The sequence below is a fragment of the Antennarius striatus genome, chromosome 11 (genome assembly GCF_040054535.1).
Source record: "Antennarius striatus isolate MH-2024 chromosome 11, ASM4005453v1, whole genome shotgun sequence".
NCBI lineage: Eukaryota > Metazoa > Chordata > Actinopteri > Lophiiformes > Antennariidae > Antennarius > Antennarius striatus.
Window position 1 is genome coordinate 6,654,437 of NC_090786.1, and position 14,830 is coordinate 6,669,266.

The 14,830-nt window shown below is 37.9% G+C and overlaps 1 protein-coding gene across 1 annotated transcript; it reads left to right on the top strand.

The window, feature by feature from the left end:
• The first annotated feature begins 1 nt into the window (after window position 1).
• pnpt1 (polyribonucleotide nucleotidyltransferase 1, mitochondrial) lies at window positions 2-14,774 on the top strand. The gene is made up of 29 exons (XM_068327266.1): window positions 2-6; window positions 7,309-7,451; window positions 7,620-7,680; window positions 8,179-8,253; window positions 8,441-8,546; window positions 8,632-8,681; window positions 8,807-8,870; window positions 8,954-9,001; window positions 9,112-9,225; window positions 10,043-10,229; window positions 10,646-10,697; window positions 10,870-10,927; window positions 11,072-11,168; window positions 11,255-11,357; window positions 11,592-11,662; window positions 11,794-11,830; window positions 11,906-11,972; window positions 12,090-12,179; window positions 12,275-12,328; window positions 12,577-12,686; window positions 12,793-12,864; window positions 12,957-13,020; window positions 13,139-13,222; window positions 13,352-13,435; window positions 13,553-13,659; window positions 13,822-13,877; window positions 14,038-14,116; window positions 14,204-14,251; window positions 14,350-14,774. Exons 2-29 carry the CDS (start codon window positions 7,333-7,335, stop codon window positions 14,503-14,505), a joined length of 2,313 nt encoding a protein of 770 aa, XP_068183367.1. The 5' UTR covers window positions 2-6; window positions 7,309-7,332; the 3' UTR covers window positions 14,506-14,774.
• The last annotated feature ends 56 nt before the right edge of the window (window positions 14,775-14,830 follow it).

The window sequence follows — 14,830 nt, forward strand, 5'->3', positions numbered from 1 at the left end:
TTTGGGGTAAGATATGATTTTACTGAAATCTATACCTTTTACTATGCCTGTGGAAACACTTTATATTTTACTTAATATCTTGACAAAAATACTGATGCATTGAGTCATAGCTTTTGTCTGCTTTTAAAACATAAATTAGACCAGTAGGCTACTGACACCTGGTGGGAAATGTACAGACTTCTATAATCAATGTCTGAATATAAATTTATATTGACATTGTTCTCACCGAACTCACGATTTATTTCCCGCTTCACATATCTCACAGTACAGACTAATGCCATGCATGATCCGATATGCATGTTGCGATATAAAATGTGGAGAGCTGGAAAAGTCATTTTTCAAATAAAAAAATTCTGCACAATTCATGCAGTGAGGGTCCACTGCTCTTCTTTACATTTAATAATGAATATGTTCTGACATTTTGAGTCGACAAAACAAGGCATTTCAAGAACATCTAATTTCATATTTTGATCATGATATTTTGCCATATTTGGCTTTAATGAAAATCTTTATAAATTACAAGGCAATGTTCTACCTGAAAATCTGTAAATGTAGCAAATATTTTGAATCTTGGTGTATTTGTAGTCTTCAGGATTAGTGAAATTTCCGGTTTTGGTATCCTGGTCGTTTTTGGCGGGCTGTTTTGTGTCATGCATTGTAATGTCCTCCCTGAGTATACATCCCTCCAGACAAACACGTTTTACAGACAGCAAGACAGGTCTAGTGAAGATTTCATACTGTACAGCCCAAAGCTGAAGTATTAACCACAGCAGCCATTATTCTAAATGCAAATGAGAACCGTTGCTCATCCCGCAAAGCTGCTGTATGCTGAAATAAGAAAAACAAATACATACATTAATCCATTCATTCTGGGTTCTTTAATTTGATTCAGGTCTTTCTTTCAAAATCAGGGATTGTGTTTAATTTGCTTTGTCGACCTTTTCACACATACTGAGCTTTTCATGATCACTGATTAGGCGTCTCCTGCTTTGAGCTAATGACTTCAGGTTTTGACTTGCCTTTCAGCCATTATCCTGCTGCTAATATAGATTAAAAAGTGCTGCATGTTTAAACTCACCATAGTAATAAGACTAACCATTCTAGCTTTCATTTGAAATTTAAGACCAATAAACATTAATCTAACTTCAGTCTGCAGCAGACATCTAAATTAAGTCTCAAGTCTGAAAGAAGTAGAAATAGAAGAAAAAGAAGAAAAATATTTTCATTATCCCCTTGGGGAAATAATTTTTCCACTCCAACCTATATAATAATACTAATAATAATAATATAATAATAATAATAATAATAATAATAATAATAATAATAATAATAATAATAATAATAATAATAATAATAATAACAATGGATTAGATTTATATAGCGCTTTTCTGGACACTCAAAGTCGCTTTTACATTGGATCCGTTCCCCATTCATACTTGGTGATGGTAAGCTACGTGTGTAGCCACAGCTGCCCTGGGGCAATCTTACACTCATGTATATAGATACAGGCCCTGATACACACACGCACGCACGCGCACACACACACACACACACACACACACACACACACACACACAAGGGGTCTGTAGGTATTCAAATAAATAGTGAGAGGTAGAGCGTCAGACAGCTCCTTCACGGTGCGCTCTATGAGCCACTAGTAAGTGGACGGTACCTTGCTCAAGGGCATCTCGGCAGTGCTCAGGAGGTGAACTGGGCAAGTTTTTATAACTTTTCTTATATCGAATGTCTTTCAGATTGTGGCAGAGTTGTGGAATAATAGATTAGAGAGTGAACATTAAGTTAGTTGGTACTTTAATGATCTCTTCATCATTTAAGTAGTTCTTCACGTAAAAATGTCAAACATTTGCTGCCTCCAGCTTCTGAAACGTTAACAGTTGATGCTATTCTCTCCTTTTCTTCACTCTGAACTTATCATCATAACTAAGGGTTTGGGGCTTTTGAACTGTTAGCTGGACAAAAGAAGCACTATGACCATCTTTCTTTGGGCTTTGGGAAATCCTGCTGATCATGTTGATTTATTGTTTGTGATTGTTTAAAACAATAACTCCCACAGCAATTTAACGTGATCCTGGAATCAATGTAATTGATCTAAACTCAATGGGGACATTTGCTTCAGAATGTCCTGAAGTCAAGTGAAACCTTTTTTAGGCAACTCACATGCATTTCTGTTCACCGTATCAATGCCAGCAGATGACTGAACACTGATCACATCATTAAAACACTTCCTGACTCATGTTCTGCATGCAGCTCAACCATGACTGTGTTTTGTTGAATTTCAGGGGTTAGACGGACATTTTTGTTTTGCTGGCTGGTCGTTTGTGTGTGTTAACATTTGTTTGCATTAGTGTGTGATTCATTAGCCTTAGATTGAACAGGAAGCTAATGCCTGTCTCATCAACTCATGGTGCTTTTAACAAGTTTTGTATAAAAGGAGAATCCACCTCTACCTAGTGATGACTCACTGTAAGACTCACAGAATCATTCCTGTAAAACGCACACACACACACACACACACACACACACACACACACACACACACACACACACACACACACACACGTACAGAGTTAGCTAACCACTTCACTGCCTCACATAGTCGAAGTATTTTGAACATGTCAACCAGCATCAGTCAAATCCAGGGATATGAAAAGAACCCACAGTCTATCAGTGCTTCTCTGAAATCCACCAAAAAAAAAATGAATTATCTCTTTTTTGAATATCCGAGAGAGGTGCCCTTCAAGCACCTCTCTCGGATATTCTCTTGCAGACTTATTGAGGTGGCTCCAGTTTCCTGTTAGCTATTGCAGTGGAATTTACAAGTCACCACAAACATTTTGACTTAGAGCAATGCTGTGTCATATTGGCTTGAATGCAAGGTAGCCTGACTTATTCTGGAAAGAATTATTTGAGTGTTAACTATTTCCGCTTTCTTCAGTTAACACATAACCACTGATGACTGTCTATACTAAACTAAGATGAAAAGCCTCATCAAAGGTTATCTTAACTAGTTGGTTTCCATTCAGATCAAAATAACAAAAATTTAAAGGTCTGACCTCTGCTTTCACAGAAGAGGTCACCATGATCATCCCATCTGTTTGTCTCCATTCCTTATAGCCATAGGAAATCAATGCAAAACATTTAAATCTCCAATTCAAATATCCTATAGCAAACAAAAGCCTTGCATAATATTGCTAGGCAAGTATTCTGTTATGTTAGGCTAGTATAGACCCTCAACCGTTTAATTCACAGAAAGGTCATAAGATAAGGTCATATCACCATAATGGATAGGAATGTCATTCTTTTTGTCCGGCTCTTAATTTCTTTCATTTGGATTTTAATATTTTACACACAGGCTATGTCACCTTCTTTCTGATAGGCTTTTTAGATCAGCAGCTCTGCAGGGAGCCAGTATTTTATAGTTGTAAGGACAAACACTCATTCAAAGACAAAGACAAAAAAACACATTTTTGTCCGGTAAACAAGGTGTTTGAAGATGATTCTCATTTGTGTTTAGGTATAATTGTTGTGTCGTCTCAAATACTTCACTAGCTAACTGCACCCTCTCAAAGATTTTTACTTCGCACGAAGCGTTGATGTATTGTAATTGTCAGTGTTTGTGTGTTTGTCTGTCCATCCCTCCACAAAAATATCTTCACAACCAGTGCAGATAGAAAGATGAAAGAGAGAGCACATTGCTCAGGCGGCAAAGGGGATGAAAATGAGATGATGACCTTGACCTTGAGAAAACTACCGGTAGGTCAAAGTCAAATTTCAACATTTATACCTTTTAAGGTACACATCTCTGAAACCTGATGCGATTTTATCACAAAACAAAAAACAACATTTTCAGGAAGAATGAGGCACAAAAATTTGATGATGACCTTTACCCATGGAAAACGAGGCCCATGTCATACTCGATAGTACAATATAGAATCCATTACTGCGACCATTATGAAAGTAGGTCAGGGTAAAATTTTGAATTCAAGGATGTCGCAGGATGTTGCAGTCTTGAGTCACTTTAATAATGATTAAATCTTACTTAGCTTTTTTTATGCACAAATACTAACCTCCTTTAAACTATGTGTGTATGGCTCAAAAAGTAATACCAGCCTTGCTACCTGATGTACAAGAATAGATATGTAATGCCTCTGCATAAATAATTTTGGGGCATTTTCCACCATGAGGGAAAGTGGTTCTTTCTGTTCCAGGGCAATGATAGTAAAAATAACCATTTGATCAGAATTTTCAGTCCCGTGAAATTGTAAAAACTGTCATGTAAGAATTTCTGAATGTCACACTGCCTGAGCAGCACATAAACTGTTCCATGAGCTACAATTCTACTTTACCTAATGAAATGTGGAACCGTACTCTGCCCTCCTACTGTCATGCGTTGTAATCTAATTACCACACTTGACAAAGGAAATTGTGCCTCACCCACTCAAGTCACTTTGAGCTGTCTAAAAACTTAACCATGTCAATGTTAGTCTGAGGACAGTTGAGTCGATTTCTGGCATTTCTGGGTAGGCATAAACTGGGAGAGTATAGTTTTATTTACTCACCATTAACACCCCTGTACTTGAAGCAGGATGGTACAATCCAATCAACCTTTAGATTGTGTGATGCAGCTGCTCAGTCTTTATTTGTCTTCTAACTTCATCTGCCAGCCTATCCATCATCACTACATACAGGAAGGATCTCAGAGCTGATCAGTGATCAGTCCCTTGTCTGCCTTGAGCTCCTCTGTCACACCTGCAGTACACATGATCACTGTTCTGCTGCCTGCATAGATGTCCTGTACTATTCTAATGTACTTCTCTGCCACTCCAGACTTCCTCATGCAGTTCCACAGTTCCTCTCTGAGTACCCTGGATACCCTCATAGGCTTTCTCTAGACCTACAAAGACACAGTGTAGCTCCTTCTGACCTTATCTCAGACAATTCAGAAAAAATAGATGAATAATCGTTCTTTAAGACATTCATGTGTGCCTGACAAAGATCTGGATATACATACACAAATTCAAGGACAGATCACCACTGAATTTTCATTTGACATCAACACTAAAACTATGCATATAAAATGACAAAAAGCACTAAAATACTGTTTGCATTTTTGTCATCTACAAGCTCAAAAACTTTAAGCATTTAGGTTGATTAGCTTAATTTAGTTGATTCTTGAATCAAATTATGAAGCCCTGTCTATTTGCACTTCAGTGTACAAATATTTTGATTTTTTTGGAGTAACTATCTATTTCATAATTTTCTCTGAAAAGAAAAAAACCTTTGCTACACAGAAACACAGAATCCTCTACTGAGCTATTTACAAACCCTCTAGCCTGCTACAAAACACTGAGTGGTCCATTGCTTCCTACAATTGCAATTATAGTGTGCATTTTTTCCTAGAGCAGTAGATAAAACTACAAGAAACCTTGATAATAAAGGTAACTCCTGCTCGTGTTTTTCGATGTGTGAGAGCTTGTGTGAACTCCTGGTACTCTAACTAGCAATTAGCCAAATGGTGTGAATGCATGAAAGTAATCCACAGAGTGTTTGGGATGCTGTTAAACCTCTTCTGTTACCATAACAACTGCAGCAACCCCACTGTTAAGGAGTTGGATCACTGACTGCAGGGCTGTCTACATCTGGACTGATCTCTGATTTACTGATTGATGTACCACCAGTTGAAAATAATGTCTATCTGAACCACAGCACCCATACATTGTGAAAAAACTGTCCAGAGCAGCCGCTGGACATTGTGAAGACCATACAATTATATTATACATATTATACAATTATATAGTCATTTTTGAAGAACGTAGTTGATCAAATAAATTAAAGTACTTGACAAATTATTTAAAAAATAAGTTAAGTCGTAATATTTGGTTTACAATATGTATGCTGTAATGGAAGGGAGGCGCAAATTTCAGTACAATAGATTATTTTCGTTATTTTTAAGCAATACTGACACCTAGCGGTGAGGATTCAAACTTGCATGAAGAGGCTATTCATTATACAGTACGCCACTTTCAAACATGGACTCATAGTTTTAATGCAGCGTTTCTCATTAAAATGCAAGGGGATGCCAGGGGGGTGGGGGTGGCGGTGCATGTGACCCTGGAACACGCTTTTTATGACGTACTACAATAAAGTGTGGTTGACAGACAGTGACGCTCTCATTGTCAGCGTCTGTAGCGCTGGGCTAGTGGGCTTCACTGTGGCACGAAAACGTGCCGAATATTGCCAACAATCATCCCGCTTTGTAAATTCCACTTCAGTAAACCAGCGAGCTCTGCTGACATCATATTAGGTGGAGTACCAAACTGCTCAGTGAACCCCACCACCATAGCAGAGGAGCCGAGAGTTCAGTTTTATACTTCAAATTGCTGTGCGCTACCTAAACGACCTCATTGTAGCCATTAATCGTGACTTCCATTAGCACAAAATTAGCACAAATTGTTTTATTCATTTTTTTTATGTTAAGATGTTATATATATTTTGCTCCTCAGTAAATGTTGCTGAACTGAATTTATTTATTTATTTTTATTTATTGATTTTTTTTTATTTTTCAATATCAAATGGTGGAATAAGTTGGTCAAAATTTTTTAGTTTAAACAAGGGTTTTTTGTTTAATTTCAGGCAAATTGATGCACTTAAAACTTTTCTGTTATAGATTAAAAAATAATGTTAATAAAATTATTCTTTGTTATAAATTGAACTATATTTCTTTTTTTTGCTTTAATAAGGATATAATGTTATGCAGAGGTGCACTTATAACAATTTTATAGATAATATTATTTATAGTCGCGGCGGACAGTGGGGAGGGCGAATTGTTTTCTTCTTACTGGGGTGGGCGCAACAGAAAATGATCGAGAAGCACTGTTTTACTGGTTGATTAAAATATACCTTAAGTCACATGAACAGAATTGAAGGAAAGCAAGGCTTAAGCCATGACATATATATTACTTTACCAGTCAAAAGGAGCATTGGATTAGATAAGAACCAGATGCAATAACATGACGTTCATATAAACTGTAATTTTTTGGCGTTTCATTTAGCTTTCATGTTTTCTCTGGCTAATTACACAAACAAAAATTCGCTCCATCTCCCGTCAAATTCGAGTCTGTTATTTGTGGAACTATTGTGTCTCTACTGGTACGGACAGTTTAGGATGTTACACACCCGCCACGGTTAGTCCAATCAGAAGAAGCTTCTCAACAGCGTATTTCCTTACATGTGACTATAGGACAAGAAGCGTCCATTGTGAAGACACTGATAGTTATTTTACTCTAGGCTTCTCTAAATCCTTATACTGTAATGAGGAATTTGCTTCGTCTGGGACGTTCGTGCTCCTGGCTTCAAGTCCGTCTCTGTCACCGCAGTGTTTACAGTCGACATGCTAAATCCGTCAGAGCGTCAGTGGACCTTGGGGAAAAGTAAGTTGACATACTCATTTTCCAGTCAAGTTCATTGCAAGCATATTTCTCTGGTATTCTGGAATGTTGCTGTACCTATTTTAGTACAGACGTTGATGTGTTGCTATCTTGTAGATATTGTCGTAATTCATATCTGAGACATTTTATTGTTTTGTGTCGCTTTTGCAGGAAACTTCAGATCTCCTCAGGGAAATTTGCCAAATTTGCTGATGGGTGCGCTGTAGTGCAGGTAAACATCCTCTGTTGTTTGTATCAATCTTTTTTTAAATTTTATTTCTACTATTGTCGCTGTGTTGTACTGACTAGGGATGGATGGATGGTTGTTTGGTTGGGCGGTTACAATCTACAGTACAAAGCTTGAGTTGCGTGCATTGAGTTTATAAAGCATTACTATGCATGTGTGCACTAAACATTTTTTTTTAATTATAAGCTGTGTAATCATTCTGTATATATGTAATCTATCACATTTCTCTCCATTCCAAATGAAGGGTCCCTCTGTCATTTTTCTTCCCGAAGGCCCCCCCCCCCCATGATTAATGAGTAGAACATACTGCAAAAGCTTGTGATTTGGATATTTTAAACATAACACTTGGTCAGGTAGCCCACATGGCCCAGTGGGTCATTTTTCCACTTTATCAGTGGACCTAACATCTTCACTGCTCAAACTGAAAGGGGTTTATGTATGTCATCCAACAGTAACCTGAGTGTTTGTCTTTTATGTTTTAAGATGGGAGAAACCTCTGTGATGGTGACCGCTGTGAGCAAAACCAAACCTTCTTCAACTCAGTTCATGCCCCTTGTGGTATGTCCGGTTACATTACACTAAAATGACCAACCTGCCTCTGTTTATAGCTTGTGAATTTGTGGAATTTATCGATGCTAATTAAGAGGATTTTTCTCTATAGCTATGCTACAGCTGGGTATGATGTCAGTATTATATGGTGAAGACTTTGATGGTAGTTTAGTGAATGAATGTTTTTTATGAACAGGTTGACTACAGACAGAAAGCAGCAGCTGCTGGTCGAATCCCCACCAACTATTTGAGACGAGAGCTGGGCCCTAGCGACAATGAGATCCTCACAAGCAGACTCATAGGTGATAAGAAGGTCGTCTGTTATGTATGTCTACTAATTTTGACCAGAGTTCTCTGACACAAGTTTCTCATGTTTCTGGTTCTCAGACAGATCAGTTAGACCGCTGTTCCCTCCAGGATACTTTTATGATACTCAGGTCAGTTCAGTTTAAAATTGTCTTCACCACTATATGGCACTGGTTAAACCCTCCTTTGCTTTTGGATTAAAGCTATAAATGTATTTCTGTCTGAAACGTCTTTTGTGTCTTCATGTCTGCTGAAGATTCTTTGTAACCTGCTGGCAGTTGATGGTGTCAATAATCCAGATGTTCTGGCTATTAATGCAGGTGAGATAAATGTCATCAAACCTTTTTTTTACACAAACCTTAATTTTGGATCATAGCTAAAACAATATTTTCCTCCTTTAAAGCTTCTGCTGCTCTGGCCCTGTCTGACATCCCCTGGCATGGACCTATAGGTGAGAAATACAGGACAGACAGATGTTATACGTAGCTCATGTGTACATTTTTGACCTTGAATCCTGAATCTCATGGAGATGTTTTTGATGTTATGCATGTGTTCTTGCAGGTGCTGTGCGTGTGGGCCTCATAGATCGAGAGGTCGTGGTCAACCCCACTAGGGTAGAGATGCTTTCCAGCAGTCTTAACATGGTTGTGGCTGGGGCCCCTAGTAGTCAAGTGGGTAAGTTAGAAACATTATGAAACTCTGGAGCAGTGATTCTCTCGAAACTACTATTTGCCTTTTCATTGATGCACCAGAAAGTGTAGTGGCCCATCCAGTAAAGTAGATGGCAGTGGTGCTTTCATGTCTGCATTTATGGTGGAGGCTGAGCGGAACACAATTGAGAAGCACTGCTCTAGAGAGTCTTTCCACTACTGGTTGACTTTAAAAAAACAACAGGCTAATACTTGAGCATTAATATTTATTTTTGTCAAAATACTTTGGTATTTTAGTATTTAGCTGCAGCTTTTGAATGAAGTAGCCAGGTCTTTGAATGATTGTGAATTAGTGGGGAAAACAAGTTTTCAAAGGTTTTATATTGATAAAAATAGATTCAGGTCATTGACAGTTCTTGAATTTATCAAGTTTGACTGAAATCAAAGTCCTCTGGATATTTAATATGCTTTACATTAATAAATGAGCTATAGTATGTTGTTTGCTTATATATCTAGTCATATTTGGTCCTTGAATCTTGAGGTAAGTATACCAGGAAAATCCTTGAGAACATTTTATGTTGGAGAAAATACATAAACCCTGTCATTAATGTGATTATAATTATTATCCGTACTTTGTTGCATTAAAAAAGGTTTTTTATCTTGACTTGTTATTACTTCATAATTTACTCAGTTCTAGCTTAGGTAGAGATTTTATCCCCACAAACATAATCATCTGCAATTTTCCATTTATGCCACAGGGTATAAATTAGGCTCTTGGCTCCGTGTTTGAGGAAAGCATCATCTAATCATATCAGTGAATTTTCCCTGACTCTGTCTGCCAGTGATGATTGAAGCTTCAGCCGAGAACTCACTACAACAGGATTTCTGCCATGCGGTGAAGGTGGGAATCAAACACACCCAGCAGATTATACATGCGATCCAGCAGATGGAAAGTGAGCAGAAGGTCACCAAACGCACCCCCGTAAAGATCTTCTCAGCTCCCGCTAACATGGTGGAACATATTAGACAGTAAGGCCACTGACAGAATTTTGTTTAGAATGATCAACCTGACAGGTGCACCGGCATTACTTGGACTATTTTTATATGAGTACTGTATATGGCAAGGAAAGTGTTTAATTTTGAAAAAGGTTTTGTTGCACAACCAGTTGTCTGTAAGTCTGAAAAAATCAGACAGTATTCAATAATGGTTTATATTATCCCGTAGTATAGTATAGTGTAGTATAGTTCTTGTAACTATGATTAAAGATTGTCTCTTGAAATTGAGTGAAAAAATGGAAGACTGATACTTTTGTAGGGTATTAATTTATATATTTAGATATACATTTTACTGCATACTATTGTGATTTACAATGACTAATAAATCATGCCTGAATCTTTCAAAAAAATTACAATTTTTAAAGAAATATTTTTTTTATTTTTTGCAGCTCAGCCTCTAAGATGATCCATGCAGTCTTTAGTGATCACACTCATGATAAGGTGAGAGCTTTTATTTATGAATTTAACCTTTTATTCTTGGCATATTTAGATATCTTGAAACCATTTTATTATTCGCTTTTCTGTTACAATATTCTAATCTAGCCAGATATTTCTGTTCTATCTGAAATGACTCAGATTATTAAAGACTTTTTTTTTTGCAATCATTTTTCAGATTTCTAGAGATGAGGCTATTAACAAAATTCGACTAGAAATGGAAGAGAAAATAAAAGGTAGCTCCTCTGATGTTTGAGGAAACATACTGTTGAACCTTCACACAAGCATGTTTACACATTTGTTACTTTTCAGATCAGCCGGTTCTGAGTTTTTAATTTCTATCCAGCAGCTGAGTATAAACTGCTATCTCCTTATTGTAGGAGAGTTTCCTGAGGCTGAACCATTTGAAGTCGTTGAGTCCTTCAACGTTGTGTTCAAAGATGTCTTTCGTAATTTGGCGCTTAATGAATATATGAGGTAATCCCAGCGTACAATGAACATATGTTCCCAGAAAACACGATGTTTCTTTCTAATAATTTTTCAACTGGACTTCTTTATCCCAGATGTGACGGGAGGGATTTGTCTGCCTTAAGAAACATCTCATGTGAGGTCGACCTCTTTGAACCGCTTCACGGTTCAGCTCTGTTCCAGAGAGGACAAACACAGGTGGGTTCGGAGCAGGACGTGCAGAGGACTGTAATATGAAATGTGCATTTAATGTGACTAAAGCAACAGACGGCTGATGTTCTTATTTCCTGCATTTTAAAAGAATTAAAATGGTACACGTACATTTGACAATTAATGCAATAGAGGAGGAGGAATATCATTGAGGTTTTTTGTTTTGAAGGGAAAAAATCCCTGCTCTTTATTCTTGCTCAGTCCTCATGCTCTTTCTTTCAGGTGTTGAGCAGTGTCACGTTTGATTCCCTGGAATCCAGTATCAAAGCAGATGTCATCAATACAGCCTTGAGGTAGCACGCTTACACATGGCTCCACACATTCATACTGTGATTTGTGGCAGCCTACACAAGCTAACATAAATCATTAAAGCATTTTAAGAACACATCTTCACCAAGGTCTCAAATTCATTTTCTTCCTGCAGTGGCATTAAAGACAAGAACTTTATGCTTCACTATGATGTGAGTAAAGTCCTGATAAGGTCAAATAGACTATTAGATGTAATCTGTATCCTAACAGATTTCCTTCGTCTCCAGTTCCCTCCATATGCGACAAATGAGACTGGGAGGGTGGGCGGAACCAACAGAAGAGAGCTTGGACATGGTTTGTCCTATATTTGACATCTGCTTGTATTTGGCATCAGCTGACCACTCATTCCCTTCAGTAGTGTTATGGTCAAAGTGTATATTTGTAGTAGCGGGTAATTTTGTGTGTCTAAAGGGGCCTTAGCTGAGAAAGCTCTGAGACCAGTCATTCCCAAAGACTTCCCCTTCACCATTAGAGTCACTGCTGAGGTCCTTGAGTCAAACGGTGAGTGTTTTCACAGTTTTTAAATTGACATTACAGTCAAAGAGGACTTTAGTTCACTATTTTTCTCTTAATTCCACATCTTTGTGTCTTTTAAGGATCCTCCTCAATGGCTTCAGCGTGTGGAGGCAGCCTTGCTCTAATGGATGCAGGTAGTGTAGTTGGAAGGCTCGAATAATCCATCCAGTCATCTTCTACCCAATTATACCCATTTATACCCAGCTGGACAAACAATATTTATAGAATCGGATTTGTTTCTTGTGCTACTAAAGACAAGCATTATTTAAATATGAATGGATAGGATGGAGTTGCTAGATTTACCCTCACTCACTATCTGTATTCACAAATGTGTAATGACGCTGTAATATTATCTTCTTTTCTTGGGTTTGTTATCTTGCAGGTGTGCCCATCTCTTCTCCTGTGGCAGGTGTAGCGGTTGGCCTTGTCTCCAAAGCCAATCCAGAGAATCCTGCTGAAATCCAAGACTACAGATTACTGACTGATATCCTGGTACAGTAACAATGGCTCAAATCTATGAAATATTAATGGGAATCTGAAATGTATAATTTCCTGTGTAGAGATGTTTAATATGGGTGTATTGTATTTATGTAAACAGGGAATAGAGGATCACCTGGGAGACATGGACTTTAAATTAGCAGGAACGAGCAAAGGCATCACTGCTTTGCAGGTACTGATATCAATAATAAAATGTGTAAAATGAGAGACTTGGGTTATTGGTAATTGAATATTAAAGAAAGCCCTGTTTTCTTTCACCTCCAGGCTGATGTGAAGATCCCAGGTTTGCCTCTGAAGTTGGTCATGGAGGCTATTCAGCAAGGAACAGGTAAATTCAAATTGTGGTGAAATCGAACATATTATTTATTGTAATTATTATTAGAAGTGTCTGCACTGTAGTAAAGTGGTTGTGCCATTTAAGGACTTTTGTTTTAATATTATTTCAGTGGCAAGGAGAGAAATCTTGGCCATCATGAATAAATGTATAGCAAAGCCCAGAGCTAGTAGGAAGAAGAACGGGCCTGTTGTTGGTAAGTTTTGAGTTTGTGTTTATCATGAAATAGTTTCTCTGTCTTAGAGTTTCAGATGAGTCTATTAAAGCAAATAATGTGGGTTTTTCCCATCATTATTTATGTGTGTGAGTTTCCTTCTGTTGTCAGAACACATCAAGGTGCCTATTTCCAGGCGGGCTCACTTTGTGGGCCCGGGGGGCTACAACCTTCGCAGACTGCAAGTACAAACAGGTAATATGGCATCTCAAAGTAAAGCAGCTAGAAGCGCATGACCTGAGAGAATAAAATACAGGTTTGTCGTTTTGTAGACTGCTGCACAGTAAAAGCTTTCTTGCTTTCCGATTCAAGGCGTTACTATAAGTCAGATGGACGAGGAGAGATTCTCTGTGTTCGCTCCAACACCAGGAGCCATGAACGAAGCCCAAGAGATCATCGGCGAAATCTGCATGGATGATGTAATTGAACTTATAGAAACTGTTCATATATGATGTTTCCCACAAAAAAAACCCCAAAAAACAAAAACAACACTGACTGGAAAAAGAATCTGTTCACATGCATGTTTGTGCATGTGTACATCATGTGCATTGACAAACACATTCTTCTGTTTTGTGCTGCAGCAAGAAGACCAGCTAGAATTCGGCGCCATCTACACTGCAACCATCACTGAGATTAGGTAAGCACAGGGTGTTTACTGAAACACAGCGTTTGAATGCAATCATTAGCACTTGCTGTCTAGAATGACGTTATTCATTTTTACTACAGTCTGGACATTAAATCAGGACAAACAGTTACTGTTCAAATAACTTCAGAAGAGTTTTCCTGCTCTTCCTCAGGGACGCTGGTGTGATGGTAAAACTTTACCCCAACATGACCGCTGTGCTTCTGCATAATTCACAACTGGACCACAAACGGGTCAGAAAGTTTCCCTCTGTATACTGTTTGCTGTGAGAGATTGAAATGACTACTAATGGCAATTTCTTTTGTATTTTCTTTTATTAGATCAAACATCCAAGTGCTTTGGGTTTAGAAGTGGGACAGCAGATAGAGGTATGTGCCAATAATGGTGCTGTTTTTGTTTTGTTTTTTACAAGTAGCTTTGTATATTAACAGTGCATACTCATTATCTCTCACTGCACTTCCAACAGGTGAAGTACTTTGGACGGGACCCAACAGACGGCAGAATGAGAATTTCAAGGAAAGTTCTCCAATCTCCTGTTGCAACCCTTGTAAAGACGCTAAGTGAGAAACAGAGCATCTCTGTGGGTGTCAGCAGCAGCAGCACGAATAGTACCAATTTGTGATGGAAACGACAGAGACTTATGGCTTTTTCACCATCGTGATTTTTTCACCCAAAATGATGTATTGTTTTTAGATTCGTTTTTCTTCCATTTTGCCCCTAATATAATGATCTAGTTTTTCCTTGACACACCCACAGCAGTGGGTATGTCAAGGAAATTGTCCATTTTTTATTTAAACTTCCATTGCAGCAGTGCGACTGTGAAGACAGTGTGTGTGAAGACGTATGTGTATCATTATCCTTTATGTTGTATTGCATTTACTATTCACTGGAAGCAACTGTAAATAAAAAAAAATACTCTTCTTAAAGTATTAAGATTCTCAATCATT